Source organism: Astyanax mexicanus, chromosome 3 (genome assembly GCF_023375975.1).
Source record: "Astyanax mexicanus isolate ESR-SI-001 chromosome 3, AstMex3_surface, whole genome shotgun sequence".
NCBI classification, from domain to species: Eukaryota; Metazoa; Chordata; class Actinopteri; order Characiformes; family Acestrorhamphidae; genus Astyanax; species Astyanax mexicanus.
Genome location: NC_064410.1, coordinates 49,771,547 through 49,794,338, shown reverse-complemented (window position 1 = coordinate 49,794,338; position 22,792 = coordinate 49,771,547). Strand labels below are relative to the sequence as shown.

General features: G+C 37.4%; 2 protein-coding genes across 4 annotated transcripts in view; both read right to left on the bottom strand.

Annotated features, from left to right (window-relative positions):
• Window positions 1–7: 7 nt before the first annotated feature.
• jtb (jumping translocation breakpoint) lies at window positions 8–5,467 on the bottom strand. Its single transcript, XM_007245648.4, has 6 exons — window positions 5,268–5,467; window positions 3,044–3,212; window positions 2,823–2,863; window positions 2,089–2,174; window positions 1,854–1,933; window positions 8–1,713 (listed from the first exon to the last, which is right to left on the bottom strand). The coding sequence occupies exons 2-6, from the start codon at window positions 3,130–3,132 to the stop codon at window positions 1,557–1,559; spliced, it is 453 nt and encodes a 150-aa protein (XP_007245710.2). The 5' UTR covers window positions 3,133–3,212; window positions 5,268–5,467; the 3' UTR covers window positions 8–1,556.
• A 1,650-nt stretch (window positions 5,468–7,117) lies between these two features.
• LOC103034244 (potassium voltage-gated channel subfamily KQT member 4) overlaps window positions 7,118–22,792 on the bottom strand; it is a 94,759-nt gene continuing 79,084 nt past the window's right edge. The window contains exons 11-15 of one of the 3 annotated variants that reach the window (XM_022683247.2): window positions 17,655–17,884; window positions 17,386–17,485; window positions 11,543–11,674; window positions 10,781–10,919; window positions 7,118–10,428 (exon numbers count right to left, since the gene is read on the bottom strand). In XM_022683247.2, the coding sequence (XP_022538968.1) occupies window positions 10,225–10,428; window positions 10,781–10,919; window positions 11,543–11,674; window positions 17,386–17,485; window positions 17,655–17,884 (805 nt within the window). In that variant the 3' untranslated portion in view covers window positions 7,118–10,224. Of the gene's footprint in view, window positions 10,429–10,780; window positions 10,920–11,542; window positions 11,675–17,385; window positions 17,486–17,654; window positions 17,885–22,792 lie in introns of those variants that run through there. The other 2 variants (XM_022683246.2, XM_049475427.1) reach the window with 2 other exon arrangements.

Sequence of the window (22,792 nt, the reverse complement as noted above, 5' to 3'; positions counted from 1 at the left end):
AAAAGAACACTTTTTCATTTTTGTTTTATTTCTCAGTTCCCTTATTTACACACACAGAATAGGAAATATCACATCTCTCATAAAAAATACATTATCTACAATTTGGGTGGGCCAGTAAACCTGGCCAATGAGGAACCCCTGGCCAAAAGCATGCAGCCGTTTTTTCCTGTGCATTAACAAATATGATGAAACATAACTTTGCCAGCTTGCTTTACACACCAGATCACACATGTGAAGAGTTTAAAGAAAACAGCTGGATCTCAAAGCACAAGTTAAAGACAAAAAGACTTTAGTTAGTTACCTTACATCTCTCGATCAACCAGTAATTAAAAAACAAAACACTGGCAAATGTTAGTCAGCAAAATGCAGCTTTACTACAATTTTAACCAAACAGATTAAATAAATCTGCAGTGTTTTAAAGAGAAATCAGCAGCGACAGAAAGTGCAGTACCCAGCGTGTTATTCGTTTAAAAGTATAAGTAAATTGTCAGCCAGGTAAAAGACAGATCGGCCACACGCTGAAAATTATGAACAATGTGTATGTACTTTTTTAAGAAAAAAAAATATTTTTGAAATTTCTAATGAAAATATTATTTGGAGATATTATATAAATAAATCAAATTATACATCACTGCACATTTGCTGAGGTTTAATGTGGGAAAGTGAGGACAACTCAAAAGATTCATTCCAAAATGCATAACCCGTAATAAAAATCCAAATTAACACAATTAAAAGAAAAACACTTTTCTGTTTCCAATAATGGTCTATTATAGCAAACTGTTCATCATAAAGCATTGAGATTCATTATTAAGCCTTTAAGTTATTAAGTCTTACCCTACAACAAAAGAGGCAAACACCCATTTTTAGGGTCAATAATTACAAATAGTACGATTTGGAACACACATTTAAAAAATGTAGGGGCAGAGCTGTGTGATTAAAATATCTGAGTATCAGACACTTCTAAATAAGATAGATCAGCATTTTCAGGCTCAAAGGCATAGAACACATCTTTCCCATATCCCCAAAACCATGTGTGGTATTTTAAACAAATGACAAATTTACATAAACCCATAGTGAGATCACATTTTGCCAGCCTTACATATGATGTGTGCACAGAAAAAGAAACTGTCCAGGATCTGTCAGTCGTTTTTCATATTCTCATGTTATGTCCAAGTTTGATCCCTTGTTCTATATGGATGCTGATTCTACTATTTCAATCATTTACAGGTTCACAGTTAAAACAGCATCACTGTAGCATAGCCTGAATAACCTTGTGGAAAAGGTCAATTTTGCGTGGTTGCATATGGGTCGTCATCCATATTAAATGTCAGAATGAAAAAGACCATCATGTCCATCCAGAGAGATGTGTCAGATTTTGTGCAGTGTCTCTAGTGATCAAAAATCTTGCTGAATCAGAAACCTGGGATGTGGACTGGTTAGTACAGCAGTGCTTAAACACTGTATAACACTGTATAAAGCTGACCTTAGCTGTAACCTCAGAGCAATGGAACCTCCTGGTCAGATTTGTGCAACAGATCTTAATATAGTTCAGAATACTAAATGGATTCTATCTGCCTGCGAACCTTTTCTGAGGCTTGTCGGTCTAAGGAGCGCTGCCGGGCAACCACTAGCAGGGCAAAGATCACTGTAAGCCCCAACATAGCGCCCTCAAACTTCCAGAATATGTGCTCCTCCATCATTGCAGAGCGGCAGCTAGGAACAAACAAATCAGAAAATTTTATAATTCATTGGAACGTGACAGTTGCTAATGATACTGGATCAGTTTGGCCACATGACTAACCAGAAAACAAGGATTAAGGAAAGAACAACACACAGAGCAGATTACAACTTACCTCTTGTACTCGTCTTTGCTGGACTTGGTACAGTTAATCTTCTCCACATATCCTGTCACGCTGCAGGCTGGTATCAAAATCTAGAAAGATTATGAAGGAGGCCAACGGAAGTATTAGAGCCTGGAACACTCATTAAAGCAGACACAGCCAAGCATGACATCTCAAGTTATTTACAATTTATCATTTAACTTGAAAACCTACTCGGGGCATATAAAGGCATTATATATATACTTACTGATTGGAAATCTGCACAGAAGGTGCAGTCTGAAGCAACTACAAACTCTTCCACTTGCCAGCACGGCACGGCCGCAGCCTTTGTTGCTGTAAATAAAGACACATAATTAGCAAAAATAGAAAAATATCAAAACTTTTAGTACCAATTTTGATTTAAGTGAAATAATCTATTTATCAATTTACCCAGCTAATTATCTACACTGTAAGTCCAAATGGTGTGAAAACTTGGCATTTAGTGGCAGCCATTGCTAAAAAAGATACATAAACTCAGAACGTCTAGTCCTTTAAAAAAGTGCCGGCAAAAAAAAAAAAAAAAAGATATACATTAACCCATTGGCACCATTCCTAATTGTAGGCATAGGCTACAGGGGTATAAAGTCTCCAGCATTGGGCTATAGAGCAGTTAATCTGTTTTCTATGGTATGCTGGTGCTCCATACAATACTTCTGGGATGAGTTGGGAAGTTGGAGATGAGGTGGGGTAGTGAGTGAATTTAGGGGAAACTTTTTTTTTTAATACCCAATGAATGAGCAGGAATCCCAATACTTATACTGATTATATAATCCAGGTATTACAGAGTACCAAAAGTTGTTTTTATTTGTACTGCAGTTACATTTGTAAAATAATGCATATTTTAGGCACATTTTCTAAGAGCCAAATTGTCAATCTCCCTTTAAATTTGCTTAGTGACTGTGAGAACTGATTACTGAACATCAAAAGAACATGTATGCATACCTGTGGTCTTCTCTTCACTTAGAAGTGCTGCCCCAAACACTCTGAAAGCACAATAAAAAACAAAGCAAAAGGTCACTGATAACCATCACAACTCATAAATTTATAGAGAATCCACACTTCCTGTTGTGCTCTTGATCTGCCCTTAAGAGGGAAATTTCCGAGAGACGGAAACCAGACTTATCAGCCTAAAATCACAGCCTTTAGCAATCTTATGGACTAACCGGAGAGACACCAGGCCCCAGAAGAGTGCATGCAGGGCCAGAACTTTGGGTCTCAGACAGGCCATCGGGATCCTGCAGTCGCTCTCCATCCCGCGGGCACACACACACGCACACGCCGCCACCGCTCCTGCTTATGAACAATCCCTCATAACTTCACAGGGGAGCTTTCCTGCACAGAAAAATAACAGACAGTATGGTGAAGTTAAGGTCAAGTAAAAAAAATTCTGCTAAATAAAAACAATCAAAAAGTAAAGTTAACAGTACAATGCAGATTTGAACCATATAGATTTCAAGTTTTACCTGCTTGAGATGTGGAATTTTAGATAAATATATATAAATACTAGTGACATTACTTTTTGTTTCCGTAACTAAATTTCTAACAGCCTTTCCTCACCCACACGTCTTTCTCCATGCCACTGGAACTCTTCCTCCAAAAATTCAATACCCACATCCCTCTCACTACTCCAATTTAACTTTTAAACACATATTTTCTTTCTTGCCTACAACTTTCCCGTGTATATGATATGTCTGATATTTTTGTAATTTACATATTGATCAACAGTGTTCAATGTGTTTAACATACAAATATTATTTATTGTTATAAATAAATTTCATATCTTAATATATAACAGCAAATATTATGGCTAAACGATATATTTATAAAATAAAAATATATATATATACGTTTTTGTTTGTAAACAAACATCAATTTATAAGTGATGTACAAGCTATTGTATCCCTTATAATTTACTTACTTAATTAAAGACTAGATTTTTTAATAAATAGTAAGCACCCCCCTTTATCCTCCCAGAAGCTTTTATAATAAACCCAGTGCAAACATCACATCATCATAACATATTCCAGTTGAGTAAAAGTGTAAAATATGAAAATACTTTTTATAAATAAATATTACAATAAAATAGACATTCCTTAAATAATCCTTTGTACCAGTCAGAATTCAGATACTGATACAAGTTACTGATATCAAGCTAATTATGGACGAGAAATGATTCACTCATATTTCCATGCAAATCAATGGCAGTATATGACTAGTCATTGTTATTAAAGGAGGGCGAGTCATCCTGGGAACATGATTAGTCACAAAACAGCAAGATATCCAATTTACAGAGCTGTGTATTTGATATTTTACTGGTAACAATCTTAATATCTTAAATTTCTACTGGAAGAAAGAGAATTACAGAGATTCTGAATTTATTCACCATATACAACTCTGGAAAAACTCAAGAGACCACTTCAGTTTCTAAATCAGTTTCTCTGATTTATAGATATATGTTTGAGTATTTGAAATATTGAAATATTCCAAATAAAAATACTGTCATTTAGAGCATTTATTTGCAAAAAAATTAGAAATGGCTGAAATAACAAAAAAGATGCAGAGCTTTCAGACCTCAAATAATGCAAAGAAAATAAGTTCATATTCATAAAGTCTTAAGAGTTTAGAAATTAATATTTGGTGGAATAACCCTGGTTTTTAATCACAGTTTTCATGAATCTTGGCATGTTCTCCTCCACCAGTTTACAACCCCGTTTTTATAACTTTATGCCGCTCCTGGTGCAAAAATTCAAGCAGTTTTGTTTGATAGCTTGTGATCATCACTCTTCCTCCCGATTATATTCTAAAGGTTTTCAATTTGGTAAAATCAAAGAAACGCATCATTTTAAAGTGGTCTCTTTTTTCCCAGAGCTGTATTTACTTGTTAGCTAAAATCAAGTTACGTTTTGTTTTGTTTTGTTTTGCGTGTGGCATTTTAGACTTTTTATGTTGTAGACCTTATTCTACAAAATAACAGCCATTTTAGTTTACGTTTTAACACAACATAACCTGTTATCTATCTATCTAGCTATCTGTTTTCATAAAATTAAGAGAGAAGTTGGATTCTTACTAGACTTTCCCGTTCCACCTTAAAAATGGTACACCAGTGAACACTACAGTCTAGCGCCGCTTCGTTGCTCAGACTGCTCCATTTAAGGTGGAATGGAAAATTCGTGTAAGAAGATTTTTTTTCCCTCAACACACAAAGTTAGCTATCAAGCTCATTTGTTAGCTAGGTACCTGATTAATGTAGGTGAACAGGCCTCAGCTCCCGCTGTGAGAGACTTGTTTCAGTAACAGGGAGAGAGAGTCTGAGAGCTGGGCTGTACGGTTGGCTCTCTGAGTGATCGGGAGTTAAACTGGGTTTTATAATAAAGAGCCGAGTCTCACCTCAGATCCTCTCCGCCGCTCCGCGCTGAGAGAACCGGCCGCGTCCCGATCTCTCCGAGCCCGCTGTGTTTAACTGCTCTCCCCCGCTCTGAGCTCAGAACACAGTTCAGCTGATTTAACCGGATACTTTATTTACAACACACAACTGCAGACGTGACTCTCCGCCATCTTGAATGTGAGTGTTGCGGTGATGTCAGAGCAGGGTTGCCAGGTCCAGGAATAAAATCCTGCTGTTAAGATTACATTAACCTTTTTAGACATAAATTTTCTACAGTGATTGGAAAAAAATAAGAATGCTGTTTTCTGTCTGTAAGGCACATAAAAGAAAACTCTAATATTTAACTATAAAATCAATTTATGTATATTTACAAATATATCTGGTCAAGCTAATGGCAAGCTGCATGACAGGGATTCAATCGCTCGATCATAGTAGCAGCCACTTAGAACACTGAACCACCCGGAGACACCAATTAAATCAAATATTTAACAGTTTATTTTAATTTCCATTGCATTGGAAGCCTGTGTGTAATATTTTATATTTCATATTGATCTTTTTATTTAATAAACCATCCCTTAACAGTAAAAAAAAAAAACAAGTAAAAGGTGTTCTAAATCACATTAATGTAGTAAAAAAATGAGCTGTTACTTTGCCCTAATGGCTCTAGTACAAATCTGCTGTTTTTCCAGTGCAATGGGCGGCTAAAGCTACTGTTTCACTGGTTTATAAACTTTTCATTGGCTGGTTCATGGTCTCTATTGTGATGAACAGCAGCTCTCAAAAACTGTTAGGGGCATCAAAACATTTAAAAATAAAGAAAATACAGGATGTCTATTGTAATGAATGTAGCATCTGAAATGGTTAAAACTACAAATTACAATTCTTCTTAACAATTACATTCTGGTTATGGAATATTCTTAAGTAATTATTAAATACTTTAAATATAACAGTGTAATGTATTTTATTTATTATTATTATTATTATTTTATTTTTTTTTTTACATTTTTTACATATGTACCTCTGGGAAGAGTATGTACCATGTTTCTTAAACTGAATGTGTTTACATTTGTGCCTCTTTTTACTTGTTGAAGAAACATGTTGAAGACAAAAAAATGTATCCAGCACAAAGTCTGTCTAAAACGCGCCCAGCTTAGAAAAAAGTTTCAAAATAAGTATAAATATTTGAGATAAAACAATAACAGAATTAAAGGAGGACTTTACTATTTAGTTATATTAATATCTATATTATTTATACTAATTTTTAACCGTTTTGTTTATCAGGACATTGTTATTAGTATTGCTATTTTTCATTTTATTCCCAATAATTGTAATATTATTTTTATTTTAACTATTACTTAAAAAGTTTACTTTCATGTTAATAGCAGGCATTTTAAAAAAGCATGTGTTATGGTCAAACTCTGTTTTTGTTCACCCCCACTATAAAGAAAAAAAAAACAACAATTAAGAGGGTAAAACCACGAAACTGGCAACCCTGTATCGGTGTCAGGGCCAGTTTGGTGACGTCTTCATCTCCCGACTGGGTTTTAAACAGCGAACATCCGCGACTCGGTGCGGTACCGCCACCTACCGGCGAGGAGAGCGAACTGCACCTCTCTCATTAGACTCTATTACACGTGTAAAAAGTGTTCAAAAGCTCAGCATTAAGTTTAAGAATATATCTACAGCTACTTTTCAATAAAATAAAGAAGTTTTTTTTACATGAGTACAGATATGGTTGAGTATGTGCTGTAATCTACAACATGATGAACAGGGCAAGAACACAGTTCAGCTGGGTTGTTAAACTTCTGGGAAAAAGAAAGATTGTCCAAGTTGATTTTTTGTAAACAAAATCTGGATTTATTCATTTTTTTTACAATCATACCAGATTAAACATACAGAGCAAATTATCTCTCACATTAGCAATTAACAATCATGTCAATGAACAGCAACAGTAAATGAAATATTATGGATATTTAAAAGTACCTTGGTGTAGAGCTATGTATTTAAAAAGACACAAAATTTACAAGTAAAGAAATTAATGAGGCAGAAATGAAGAAAGGAATACGATAAACAAGACAACAAAAGTGACAACAAAGCAAAACCAAATTGAAATTTAAATAAAATGTCATAGAAAGAAAAATAAAGAAGCTGAAAAAGACATACAAAAGAATAAGGCAGAGTGAAATGTGGGTCGACTGTGAGAGAAAGATAAAATTCTTTGCCAAGAGCATATATTGTCCATACATGAATCTGTGCGCAGGTGCAAACGTGGTTATGTATAAAACTCCTTTTGGATTCGTTCTCCAGTTCAGTCCATTTAGAATGATTCAATAATGCCATTATAAGTAGCCCAAGCAATTGCTTAGGTCTACCTTTTAATCGTAAACACACCAGTGTGCTGTTTCCACTGCCTCTCCTGCCATGCTGATGTTTACCCAAACTGGCTGCAACATTTTTCATTTCTTATTATAAAGCAGGACCCTCCCTCCCCCCGAGTTGCATGCATAGATACTGATATGGAGCTCATGCACAAGACTAAAGTCTTATTTCAGTCATTTCATCTCAGCCACATCGGTTCAATCTAGCCAAACTGTTTTTATTTTTTGCTTTGAATGGGGGCAAGTGAACCAAATGTTCAACAGGTGCTTCAGAGGGAAAGTAATGTGACATCATTTATAGATGATTCATCAATGGCTCATGCCCTTACATGCCTCTTGAATTAGGGATAACAGAGCTCAGTAGAGTTAAAAGTTAAAAGTTATTCTGAAAAACAAGAATCACTGCTTGGTAGGACTTTTATAAGCTTGTGAAAGCAGGCAGAAATAATATAATGATCAAAACACACCTGTACTGTCTTAAAAATAAAGGTTACTCAAAGGTTCCTGGCTTGAGCGTGTTGTTCTGTAGTAACTGGTAAATAAATATTTGTATCACCTGGAGGATCGTTCCTCCCTTATTTAGCTAGAATACTAGCTATGTAGCTTGGCTAATATTAACACACCCAATCCCTAGGACTCCTGCTAACACTAAGAATGCTCTCAATGCTGAGTGCTGAGTCACTAGGCAGCCAACACGCTTGGAGGAAAGCACTGAATCCCTAGCACTGAGTTATTAGACAGCAGAGGCCTGTGCCAGTCAGCATCAATGAACAATGAAAGAGACAAGGGGAAAGAATGGCATCTATTCCCCCTAGAGAGTATGGCCAATTGTGCTCTCTCGGACTCTGGCTGCTGATGGTGAAGCAGCATGACCCAGGATTCTAGCTTACGATCCTCTGGCCATAGTCTCTAAAGAACCACCCATCTGAAACATCCTTTAAGGGATCAAATGTAAATCTTCTATGGCATTGCTGCAGAGAACCTTCTTAGTCACCCTTATTTTTAACAGTGTAGGCATCACATTAAATTCATTCATTAAATTCCCAGAGGGCTGCACCATTCAAATTGGATCATGCAGATTGAACAAATGGGCTGCAAGGCAGAAAGAGAAGAGGCTAAACGGGCAAGAAATGGATATCTAAACAGGGTCTATGACTAGATTTCCTAAAAAAGAAATTTAAGCTTACTGCCTTATGCTATTATTCCTCTTGAAGGCCTCCCAGCCTTTCAACTAACATGCTTCTATTTCAATAAAGGAATATTGATTTTCTAATATTTCTAATTCTTTTTCTCTGTTTAATCCTTCTTTTTTGCACAGTGGGCTCTTGGGAGTGACAGGAAGCTGTACCCAATTCTGTGCAATACAGAAAGCTCCACAACAAGCTATGGAGTAACCACAACGCATGACAGAACCCTGAGTGCCACTGCACATAATTGGTTTGATCGTCCAATCCTGGGCGTGTCTGAAGGAGAAGGTTGCAGGGCCACGCAACAAACAGATGATGAGGTGATGCTTTGGTGGAAACTGCTATTTGTCCCTTTGTCCAGCTTGAGTCGAATCATGTCGAATTGTCCTGTGGTCTGTCCCTCAGATTCAGGGCAGGGTTTAGCAGGACCGCACTAGGGTACGAGTATGCAGTACATTCATACATTAGTAGACGCTCAGTGACACCCTGTGGCACAAAGGACATTGCATCAGCTCAAGAATTAGTTCAAAGTCGAAACAGAGAGCTAAAAAAAAAATCGAATTAATTTGAAAGCCCTGATCTCAGAGTAAATATATAATAGAATTCCACTGGAAGTCTATTGATTTAATATGAAACAAAATGTAAAACTAAAAACTAATACTGGCATCACAGCATAAAGAAATAAATGCCAGACAGTTCATTTGCACACATTTTTTTTCTGTATCTACAGTTGCTTGCCTTTTATAAAAGAGATTGAGGAATTGAGGAGAGGTGGTAGTGAGCGAGACAGTTTGTAGTGGTCAAGTAACAGTGCTCCATCACCTCTCTTTTGGAAGACTTGTACTGTTCTGTACTGGTTCTAGTTAGAGTGTCCCAAATGTACAGTGAAACTGGTGTGAAAATGTTGTGAGAATGCCAGAGTTTACCCAAAACTGCTGTGAGTGTGTTCTTAAAAATATAGTGAGACCATTGACAATCAGACTCAGTCAGATAAGATTAAAAATGAGGGGTGTACTGTAACAGGTGACAGAACGTAAAGTATGTGGTCATAAGATATGGGGTATAATATGTTGTTGTTTGGTTTAGAAAATAGTCGGTGAAACATCTAGTGCTGCTTTTACTGTAAAACAGTAAAATACTGTATATACACTAAAGGGCTCCTTGCATGATGCGAACATGATCGAAGCAGACACAAAACCTTCAGGACAGAGGAGTCATACATCAGTGTAGAGGTAGGCAAACCCATGTGAGGATGTGATGACAGCTAGACCAGGAGGCTGTAAGAATCAGTCGAAGGGCTTTTGCAGAGTTTTTGCAGAGTCTGTGGAAGTTCAAGCTCTTGGCTGAGTATCTTATGGCTCCAGTCACTGTGGTCCTGCTGAACACTCCCGCTGTTATTCCATGTTGCCGCTGTCTGAATGGGAGATGTTGAGTGTGTTGGCGGAGGGGAAGAGCTCGCGGTGGTCAGTTGGACTGTGGTAGTCGGAGGTGAGGTCAGGCTCCAGTAAAGAGGACAGGGTGAAGTGGGACGAGCCCTTTTTTAGGCACTGAGAATAAAAGTTCAACAGTAGGTCCAGCTTGTTCTCAATGGACTGCACCTAAGAGACCAGAGAGACATCGTTAAGAAGCTTTGCTTGTGAAATTGATCCAAAGATCAATTTAAAGGCCATGTAGGATCTACAGCACTGCACAGTATCCTCAGGAGACATATAACAGAGAGGAAACTCCATAAACTGTATTCTTAAAGAAGTAAAGATATAAGTTTTGGGGATTATGGGTAATTAAAATGGTATAAGGCACCATCCCTCACACATTCAGGGTGTTGTTGAGCCTTTTCATATTAACATTTATCATCATAGTTCATCATGTTCGTCAGGGGAAAATCAATTCCACTACATATTAATTAATATTTATACTGATAATTAAATAATGAAATATGCCATGCCTCACCTGCTTCTCCACCTTTACTACACGTCCCATCATGCTCAGCTCATCCATGGGATCCAGTTCCGGAGGAGTCTTCTCACCTTTCTCAGACCTCACCTTCTTATCAGATGGAACAGCACCGCGGCCAACAATCTGATCTACCCTTTTTAGGCAGAAGAGTGAGTCAGTTAGCTGGATTCTTTTACAATTAGTCTTTGTTGTAAAGATAACTATCCGGAAAAAAATAAGAGACCACTTAAAAATTTTGAGTTTCTTTGATTTTACCAAATTAAAAACCTCTGGAATATAATCAAGAGTAAGATGGATGATCACAAGCCATCAAACCAAGATGAACTGCTTGAATTTTTGCACCAGGAGTATAAGGCATAAAGTTATCCAAAAGCAGTGTGCAGGACTGGTGGAGAAGAACATGCCAAGATAAATGAAAACCTTTTTAAAACCAGGGTTATTACACTAAATATTGATTTTTGAACTCTTAAAACTTTATGAATATGAACTTGTTTTCTTTGCATTATTTAAGGTCTGAAAGCTCTGCATCTTTTTGTCATTTCATCCATTTCTCATTTTCTGCTATGATATTTTTATTTGGAATTTGGGAGTAATGTTGTCCGTAGTTTATAGAATAAAACAACAATTATCATTTCACTCAAACATATACCTGTAATTAGCAAAATCAGAAAAAACTGTTTCAGAAACTGAAGTGGTCTTCTACTTTTTGTATATTTTTTATATGTCATAAACATATACTTTAATGTGAAATCAAACCTTGTCTGCAGGCTCTTGATTCTGCCCAGCATGTCCAGGTGTCCAGCTGAGTACTGTTCAATCACGTCCTTCACATCATACGGTCGAAGAGTTTCTTTAAACTTCCGCTTGGCAACCAAAAACTTAAGGATTCTACACACACACAAACACACACATACACACAAAATGATTTATAATGTCCTACATGCTATAAAGCTCCTACGTATATCCTTCATATCTCCTACATCCCATACTATGCCCAATACAGATCCTAATTTCCAATGCAATCTAATGTAATATGTCCTGTACAGTTCCTATGTCCTATGCAGTTCGGTGTCCTATATCAAGACAATATGATCACAATGATACACTGAACACTATTCAGCATGTAATACACTTATTACCATATTTATCAAAATTCCCAGCAAAAAAACATCAATTTAATGTACACTGTAATTACATTATTTTTACTTTTTGATGTACTCACACTATAACAGGAGCATCCCCTTATGCTATCATTTCTAACATCTTCAACAACAAACAAGCCGTTTTTTTTTTACCTATACCTTAATATATATTTATTTATTCCTAGGTTGTTTGCCCTCTAATTAACTAAAATACTAACAGTATCAAATATTCCCATATATTGTCCTCTGAGTGCAGTAAAGGAAGCATTGTTTTAAAACACTGGAAGCACTGGAATAGTAGACTTTCGTGATGTCCCTATGACATTTCCATAACATTTTACACATAATGTTATTTAGCAGGCCAAAAATAGGACGTCCCCTGTTAGCTGGTCTACAATAGGTACTTAAAGTGCCTCTCCAGCAGCATTAGTGTGTCGAGAGCCGTCTCAAAGCTCTGCTGAAATTACATACTGCACATCTGATAGCTTCTATTCTCAGTGAGAATGTCAGCAGGTAAGACAGGTGGAGAGAAAGAGAGAACATACAGTAACTAAACAAATGTACAATAACAGACAGATATAAAGACTGAAATTAAATGAAAGGTAAGTTTGGAAAAGGCCCCCACTAAAACCTTGTTTATAATCCCTCTCTTTTCTGCATTCTGCATTTCCTATTGAAGTTGCACATCAGCAGTATCAGATACACTTGATTGACTTGGTTGTAATTCAGTATTTAATGTTTTGATTGATTTGTGTCACATCAAGAAGACTTAAACTGAAAAAAGGCTTCTTCAAGGTATTTCTGAATCTATTGTTCCTTCTTGTCTTCCAAAGCTTGGACTGATAGTGAGTGATTGCTGTTTTAATGACCCTCAGTGTTTAGGTCACTAGATGAGGTAGAGGAGGAGATTAAATCCACCCTCTTTAGGTTCAGAGCAGTTTCAAGGGCAAAACTGAGGTATCCTTCCTGCCCTTTGGTTACCAACACTTTTCTGTACACATACAGCATGAGGGGGGAAACAACACCTGAATAAAATACAGAAATTTAAGGCTCCAGAACACAGTGTGTTAGACAATATTTTGTATTTATCTAGTACTTATAATTATCATTCATTTTCTTGAAGAAACAAAAAAGTATAAAAATGTTTTCTGATGCAACTGCAATAGGCAGGACCTTCCTGGGTGACATCAAAACAAAGACTTTTTTGCAATAAAAGAAACAACCATTTTTACTGTACTTGTGCTTGATGGACAGATGGAATATGGCCATTGCATTTTCAAAATTGTTCTTATACATATCATTTTACTGATGTGTGAACTTAAGTTCAGTTTCTCTTCCACTTTTCCGCTATTTTCTTCAATAAAAATGTCAGTGTTAAGTACTGCTTCTATTAACAGTGATGCTTAAGAAGGCCACTGGAGAGAAGATCAAGTCAAGACCAAGACCAGGACCAAGTCTGAGTCATATATTCTGCAAAATATAGTAATAGCAAATGAGGGTGATGGATCTGTGTTCATTCTTCTCTAAAATTTATCAATTAATTAATCTGCTTGAAATTCTTGTTCATATTTAACAACGGTAGGAAAAAACGTTTCAAGTCCACCTCACCCCAATGTCCCTGAGACTAGTCTCAGACTTGATTACTACGTCACTATCTTTTACTGGACATAGTCTGAGATGTGATCAGAAACCACATGGCTTGTATTATGCATTCTTCACCTAAACTGATATTATCTGGAATCTAACAGGCTTGGTAAATCCAGAAGGGATGAAACAGTCAGGTCAGTCCCTTCCTACACGCTCAGCTCTGATTCTCCTTTTTGCTCTCTATTACTCCATTAAGCTGACTTGACAAAAATACAAAACACACCAAATGTTAGCATCTGTAAACAGGTGCACTGCCAACCCGTGCCATGATAAATGACTCCATGAGTTAGTGAGGATAGAGAAAATGTGAGCAAAGGCCTTTTTACAAGAACATAATATCTCCTGACAGCAAGCATTTTGCCTCTGTTAAAGAGAACAGTCTTAATATCAGTTCACCAGAGAGAGAAAGAACCTCGCTCTGCTGTAAACCCTGCAGCAGCCAGAAGGGGGAGAGACTGAGCCTGGATAAGGAGCAGGCCTGGTTATCGGAGGAGAAATAAATCTACGGGCTGGGATGTGTTTAAAAAAAGAACCATTGTTTTGCAGGAATAGCTTGCGTGTGCGAGAGGCGAGTGCCGAGCTGTGCTTCTTCTCAGAACCGTTTCTGCTGGCGGGATGTAAGAGGAACTGTACAGCTGGTGCCTCAGCACACGTCAAGCCCCCCAGAACCCAAGTTTCTTGATGACTCTTGAGTTTACGTTTTTTGCAGGCTGCATTCCTCCACCCTGCCCCCTCCCAACCGTTTTTAATTTTGCAGGTAGCTGCACATTTCGCTAGGGTGGGTCTCAGGTGCGGGTAAAAGGAAGTGTAAGGAGAAAGTAGGAGAAAAGGGGGGAAAGCAAAAAGAAATCCCATTTATTTCCACTCTCCAAGGGTTTCCATAAAATGCTGACTCTCTGTGTCAATGGCAATGCACTGTAAGGTTGTATCGTTATACTGTCAGCCTTTAGACTACCCCACCCCCACGCAACCTTTTAGCCGGTGCCCCTAATAATAGCCACGAGAACACTGGTGCTTGGATGCTCCTGTATCCAATGAGAAGTGTGGACCAGGGTAAATTTATATGGCAGGTTTTCCAAAAAACAATCCCCAAAAAGCTGCTGATAATTGTCTTTCACAAAGGGAGTTTAAGGTCCAACTATTATGTATTGTTCTAAAGGTGCATTAATTATACATTAGAAGTGCACAGTTTGGTCCACAGTTCCTTATTTTCAGGACACTTAGTGCAGCACTGTTTCTCCTGCAATCTCGCTTACGCCCAGCTCGCATACTCCTGCAGAGGAATGCTGATGAACTGTAATACTGTCCTTAAAGTGAAACCTCAGCACTGTGTAAAGTTAAATTTGCCTGCTTCCACAGGACATCAATCTTATGGGAGTCTTACGTAAAGCGCAAAATCTTGTTGTGTCACCGGCAACAATGCACCTGTGAGTATCGCACACCTGGAGCCTCGTGCTCTGTGTGTTCTGGGATGCTGCGACTAAGTCAACAGCAGAGCGCTAAATCGGTCAGGCCAAAAGGCTCATATTTAAGCTGTGGCAATTCCACTCAGTGAATGGTACTGTGTGGCATTTATTAGGTCAGATTAGGGGCTGTTTTGACTGAGCTCTATTCTGAACATGCGATGTGCATTTCTGCGATGTTTTTTTTTTCTGTTCCCTATTGAATATTATACAAACCCAAAAAACAGTGGGAGGCTGAGTGTATGCTGTCTTAAATGCTGAGCTTTATCAAATCTGTATATGTTACATATTCATTTACACATGTACATGTAGCCTTTTCATATCTAGATAGTTTAAAATTAAATGTGATGGTCATAATATGTGTAAAGTATCCATAAATATATGTTTTTTTATTTTTCTGGTTGTTTTTTATGTGGTAGATAAAAAACATGAGATTTTATGATACAAAATTAATAGTCACTAATGGAGGAGTCAGAATAGATCGATAGACTTATAGATGACTTTAAATGCACTTTAAATGGCAAACCTTCAACACTCATCTCATCTCTAAAAAAGAATATTCAGTAGATCCAAATCAGAGTTTAGAAATTTACCAATTTCAAAACCGTTTTATAACAGTGTGTCTTATTCTGAGGTACAATAACAGGGTTGTAAATAGGCTTGTTAAATGATACCTTCTTTCTTGCCCCAACCAATGTCACATACTATTTATACAACAAGATCACTTAGTGTGATAAATATGTAGTAAAAATACACAGTCTCAAAAATAACAAACTTTCAAAGAATCTGTATATGCATTTACACACTATTACAGTTTTTGACAGTTTTTATACAAAACTGAAGAAAATACCCACATATCTGATCCCATGTACAATAATACTAAACAAATTACCTTATATTTAAAATATCTGGTTATTTAAAAATTGTGTTTAATTGTGCTATTCACAAATCCCATCTTCCTCTGTGCGCAGACCTTCCCTAAAGTTTGTGCACGCCACATAAAAATAAATGTCCCATGCTATTTTAATTGATTAGGGGACGAATAGACAAAACCTTATCAGGTTACCCTATAAGGATGACCACATATCAGCTAGAAAATGTCAGCATTTGTACATCCTTTATTACTTTCTGCTGGTTTAAACAAAAAAATCTGAGCTCATAGCTGAAGGTTGCCATGCCCCTTATGTGTGTCATCATAATAGTGATATTAATAGGGGTTGAAGTTTGCCTCTGAAAAGGTCAAAGCTGAGGGAGCATATTCCATGTTGAGGGTCCTTTTGTTGATAAACAGCTCTTTCAAAACCAATAGAAAGCCCAAGTGATGTAGATAAACGCTCATTCACTGCCCTGCGGCCGAGGGTATTAATCTTAAACACTGTAACACTCAGCGTGGACCAAGTATATAAACCATGTATTTGAGTTAAAGAGAGATACGAAGACTCTAGTGATACTCTTGGTTCACTTATCTTTTAATAGAATGTCATTAGTTGTTGGATACCAATGTCTATTAAAATGGTTGGAAACTAAGAACACTGAAGGTATTCTATGTATTCTTTATAAATTCCATATATTCTATTACTTACACTGGCAAAGGAACTCCTAAAATGTTACGCTGTTGCACAGATATTGAATTGTATTGGCTTGCTTCTACCTCTTTTGTTTTGCTGTTACCAAAAGAAACGACGGACACCACATAATGTAATTTATACATTGAAATTGGCAAATGAAATTACACAGTCTCAAAATTTTAAACTATGATCGAGAGACTGCTGGTTTGAATCCTGTTCATGCAGCTTGCCATCTGCTACCGGAGCCCTGAGAGAGCTGGGTGGGTGGGTAGATGGCGCTCTCTATCCATATCACTCCACAGGGTGATGTCACTCAGCAAAAGGCACCTGTGAGCTGATGTATCGGAACCGAGTCGCAGCACTTTCCTCCGAGCATTAGCACTGTGATGCTACTCGGCAATTCTGCATCAGCAGCAGTTGGAGAAGAGGTGGTGGCTGAGTTAACATGTATCGAAGGGGGCACGTGCTAGTCTTCACCCTCCTGGTGTTGCAGATAGGGGGAGCCCTAATAAGTGGGTTGGGTAACTGGCCATGTAAATTAGGGAGAAAATAGAAAAAAAAACTGAAAAAAAAATTATACAAAAAAGAAATGGGATTATATAGCAGTAATAATTCATTTATAAATGCCTATTGTTTAACTACAATTTATCCCTTTAAATAAAAGAATTAAAGAGATTTTTTGGTTGCTGTGCCTGTAAGACTGATATTTGTAAAAGAGCTGTTCTGTATTGTGCGTCTTCCTCTTCAAGACGAGTTCCAGCCAGAACTTCTATACTCACCTAACTGCTCGAATCAGGGTCTTCACAGCTGGTATAACATCGTCCATAGAAACGTCACAGTATGACTTATCCTCTGTGTTCTCCTCTCCAACTCCCTCGACTACAAGACAAACAACAATCACTAAACAATCTCACAGACTGTACATTAATTATTATCTGAATATTGTTATTACAGTCGTATGCACACATACAGAAAAAATGTCCACATCCAGCTTGTGTCACATTTATCAGAAAAGTTCTGAACGCTGTAATGTGAGTCAGTATCGTACCGTCTGCAGCAGGGCGCGGTTTGAGGCGCAGTGAAGTGCGGAATCGGGTTCGATCGTTGAAGCTCCAGCTTTTCTGAACCTTCCCCGGGCTGGTGGCCTCTGGGACGTTTTCAGTGCTAGGCGAGCGGCGCACGCTCCCTGGGGGCACGGGAGAAGATGCCTTGCCCCGGATTGCCTGAGAGGAGCGGGAATTGTTCATCCTAATACGGTCCCGAAACGGAATCTTCCCACTGCCAGGACATTTAAACATTTATTACAAGCAATTACCACCGTTTTCATTATCACCCTATGCAAGATAAAAAAAAACACTGAGCATGTTCTACTTTCATAAAAAATCATTTACAGTTACAGTTAGCAAAAAGAAAACATTTGTGGAAATGTGACTGCGCTCGCTCAAGTGTTCCTTTAAAGTATAAAACACAAACCCAGATTCAGAAAATATTTAGTTATTTTATCTTGTAATGCTGTTTTCTTCAAGATAATCTTTTAGGTTGAGATATTTTATATATATTTAAAAGATATACCTTTTTCAATGAGACAATATTTACAATATATTGATTCATAATTGAATAATATCCTACAAATATTCTGATTATTTACATCACATTTCATACAGCATTTTATCCAAGCTGGTGCTGCAGGTTAGAAGTCACACAACCTACAGCACAGCAGTCAGACAGAACATTATTTAAAATACATTTTAAAAGCATGTTTTGGTGGCTTAAAACCACATATTATTAAGTATTCAGATGTTGCACAAGCTGTCATGTCAAGATAAACCACTGTATGAACTTAAACTGTGCCACACATTTCCATTTGATCAAACTAAACACAATTTGTTACATTAACATTACATTCATTTGTTAAAAATGGTACAAAATTGAAACACATTTACTAAGCACATTAGTATGCCTGTGTATTAGTTCAAACATGTATTCTGCCAGCTGGAACCAGTGTGGAACTAGTGTTCTGAGTTTTTTTTTATATGTGATCACTTATTTTTTTGTCTGCGATTAAAGACAATACTTAGGTTCAGCATTTACAGTTAGCAGATACATAGAAATGTCTAATATTCATCCTTTCCTTCTTTAAAAACTAAAAATGTTCTACTGATCATGGATCAGTCGCTCCTTTAATACCCTTCAATACACATTTAATGACACTTCTGAATTAAACTGAATTACTAGGAAAGGTATGTAGGATTAAGGAGCCTTTTATGTTTTTTTTTTTTTTTTTAACAACAGTAATAGCTAAATGATCATTTATTATTTTAGATGGTATGCATTATTACTGAAAACTAAGATTTACAAATACAAAAATGCTTAATTAGATTCCGGTAGGGACTATGTGTCCATGAGAGACTGGCTGATTTGTCTAAAACATACAAAATAAATCTCCTTTAAAGCCCATGAGGGAAAGACTGTGTCTCTTTAGGTACAGATATAGAAACAATGACAGACCAGGGTCAGAAACAGGTAAAATGTAGGTGTTAAAGCATGGTTAGTAGTTAGGTAAGGTGGCACAGGTAAGGAAAAGGGGACAAATCACTTCATGTGGGTCTTCTGAGTGTCATCGTTTGATAATCTTCATTACTGTAATGTAATGTACTATAATATAATAAAATATATATGCTAATATTACAAATGTAACATAACCTCTATATCCATCTATATAATTTAGTGAATGTGTGCAAAACCTTCACAACTCAACCTCAAAATTTAACAGCAGTAAATGAGTAAAAGTGTAATATACAGTATAATATAAATACAGTATAAGTACAGTGGTGTGCACTTTGTGGCTTGTGGATATTTAAATTGCTGAAAGAGCATTAGCAAGTTTATTAGCAGATGTAGCAGTTTTATTTCGCGAGCTGAAACGCTCTGGTACTTTTTTAAATTACAGAGGAGACAAAGTGAATGAACCCATATCATGCTACAGGAACAGACACTAACAGAAATAACGCAACACCGTTCAGGCAAAGGCATGCACCTCAAAAATGGTTGAAGCATTCACTGAGAACTTTAACGTTAGCAAATCTCTGAAACCTAGGGAAGCAGATCAAGCTGAAAAGTCGCAAGACTCGCAACCACAGTAAGGATTATATAATATAAAAAAAAAATTACTACTGTACGAGACTGTCCCCAAAAAAATTTGTTCTGCTCTGACATCAGTACTGTCAGTCATATACACAGATCAAGCATATCATTATGACCACCTCCTTGTTTTAACTCAACTGAGCATTGTGGGGGAAAATCAACATTTATTCCATGTATTCCTGATTTACTTCATGTATTCATAATCAATTATACTGATTATTACTGTTAATCATTCAATATTCATCCTGTTAATCATTCAATCAGTATGTTATCATTGATTTTATGTGAACTGTGTATTCTCTGCTCCTGGGACATACAGGCTCAGATTTGAGGCCTAAAGAGATGAAAATTGAGTTCTGCCTGGAGACTAGCGGGTCATAGCAAATGGTGTTTTCTGATTCATGAATTATTCTCTCCTCAAGGAATGAAAATTAAGTTTGCCTGGAAACTGTCTTGTCAGAGTAAAAAAGAGTTTTCTGATTTGTGAATTATTCTCTCCTAAAAAAGCTTATCTTCTGTTGTACGTGCAGTTTTCTGTTCCTCTTTTTATATCTGGTAGGGACCTGTTCCAAACAGATCACGTGGACATTACCTCATGTATGAACGAGGACTGTATAAAAATGCCCAGTCGACACAGAAAGGGGCTTTTTCCGACTTTCCTGACTACTCTCATTCTTCATCCATTGCTTTTGCTTTATTTCTGCTTTTTGCAACTTCAAAATAAAAACCTTCTCTTTTTGGCATCCCGGCTCGTTGACTGTCTTTGTCGATTTCCACGACAAATTGGCGTCCCTGGGTGGGCTGCTCGTGCACCGGGACCTCTAGACCCTGCAAGAAAAGCGGAGGACGCTCTTGGGTTAAAAAAAAAAAGAAACCCAACCTTAGAACCTCAACTGTTTTTTAGAGGAAAAGGCGTTTTCTCTGGGGGTCGAGGGGTGTCCGGGGCCGCTGCAGCCGCACCACGTGTGAGTATATTTTTATATCTTTCTTCGTCTGGCTTGAGCCCCCTGGCACACAGTCTGAGTTGATGTGAAGAGGTTAGAGGCAAAAGGAGGAACCTGTAATTTTTTTTGGTGCTGTGTGTTTGCCTCAATCCAAGATTTGGGGCATAGCCCAGAAAAAACTGGTTCCTGGGGGCCGGATAACCCGCCTTTGTATGACGATATTTAAAGGTTAAAGATTTTTTCCCCTGGGTTTTTTTTAAGAAAACGGAGGGCACAGTTTGACGGGGCTGTGAGCACATAGGAAGAGCGATAGAGTCGCGAACCTGCTGGTGAAAAAATGGATCGATCCCTCATCTGTGTGTTGAGATCGGGGGGTTTCGGGCCAGAGGGGAAGCTTTGTTAAAGTACATTTTCTAAGGGAAAATGAACGGGGATGCCGAAAGACAAGTGTCTTATAAATTTTTTTGCTATCTAAATTTTTTTTTGGCTTTGCTCCGCACCGCTTCCGTTCTTTTCTCACTTCTAAATTTTTCTGTCTGGGTTTTATCCTCTCGTCTTTTCCTGTTTAGAGTGAGTGAAACAGAAGTGTGTGCGACAGTGCGACTGACAGAGAGGAAAAGAAAAGGGTGTACGAGTGTCTGTTAAAGGGATTAAAAGTGTACCTGTGAGTGTGAAAGTGTGCGGGTCCAGTTTTCCTGAGAGAGAAACAGAAAATGTGTATCTTGTGTTGGCGGAGAGAAAGGGTGATACTGATGGTAATAAGGAAAATCTGTATACAATAATAACAAATAATAAACCATGGGTACTCGGTGCCTTGCACAGGCTTTCACGGCGAACACCAGAGTGTGAGTTTGTGACAGTGTGACATACCTGGGTTTGTGCTCCCTGCAGGAACACTACAGCACTGAATGTTGATGAAACAGTGCTGCTACGCTGTGTGTGGTTCAGTGGGCTAGGCTGGTTAGCCAAAGACGGGTAAGATCCCAACATATTACACAGGGACAACCTAAGACAGGCACAGTCTCGATCTGACCACCACATGCATTTCAACAGAAAACGGAGAAAACATCGTGGAAGGGAAGCGCAGCCCAGGGGGGAGTGAGTGGATGAATGACGTGATGGGGTGTGTGTTCAGTGGAGGCCTGGGCAGGGTAGACCAGCCCAAATGGACAGTAAAGAGGGTGAAGCAATTTTGTGTTAAGTTCTCTGAAACAGAAATTCTGTTTCAGAAAAAGGGGGAGAGGTAGATAGATGATCATTATTACCACCATTATTTGCCCAATAATTATTTTATAGATATAGAGCATTTTTTTTTTAAACTTTTAGCTTGTTTTATCTTTTAAAGTTTGGTTTTAAAACAACCTCTATGCAGATGAGCAATTACTCTCAGCAATATTGTAACAGTCTTAACTTTAAGACACACCCAATCCTAATTAAAAAAAGAAGAAATAAGAAACTTAGAAATCACAAAATTGAACTTTCACTATTCAACATGTGAGCCACTTTTGGAGCAAGGGAAACAGTAAGTGAGATTTGATAAATTGTTTAAGGAAATATATGTATTGTTGATAATTGTGAAAAGCAATCTGCTTGGCATTGTATATGCATAAATACATATTGAAAATATTGAAAAGTAAATGTAAAGCATTGCTCGGATTTACTTGCTATAATAACGTGGACAAAGCAAAGCATAACATCTGTGTTTATTAATATTGATAATATTATTGTCTGTAATGGAACGATTGATACAGAGAAATTTAATCACGTTCCACTTATCCCAATTCTTAAAGCACTAAATAAAATAAACTAAATCTAGAAATCAAGGCTTTATAAAGATCTTGGAAATTGAATAAAGTCAGAAACATATTTTCTTAATAAATAGCACACCGCACCAAAATTAAAAGTGGCAGGTAAAATAATACAGCCACAAGCGGTGAGGCTAAAGTTAAAGCAAGAGTAACCCAAGAAAGCCCAGTACATCAACATGGAACCTTTCCTGACACAGAAGCCACATTATGTGTAGTTTGTGCAGAGTTTAAAACTTTGGGCCCTGATATTATATCAATCAGTGTGGAGATGAATGGGAGAATAGAGCAGC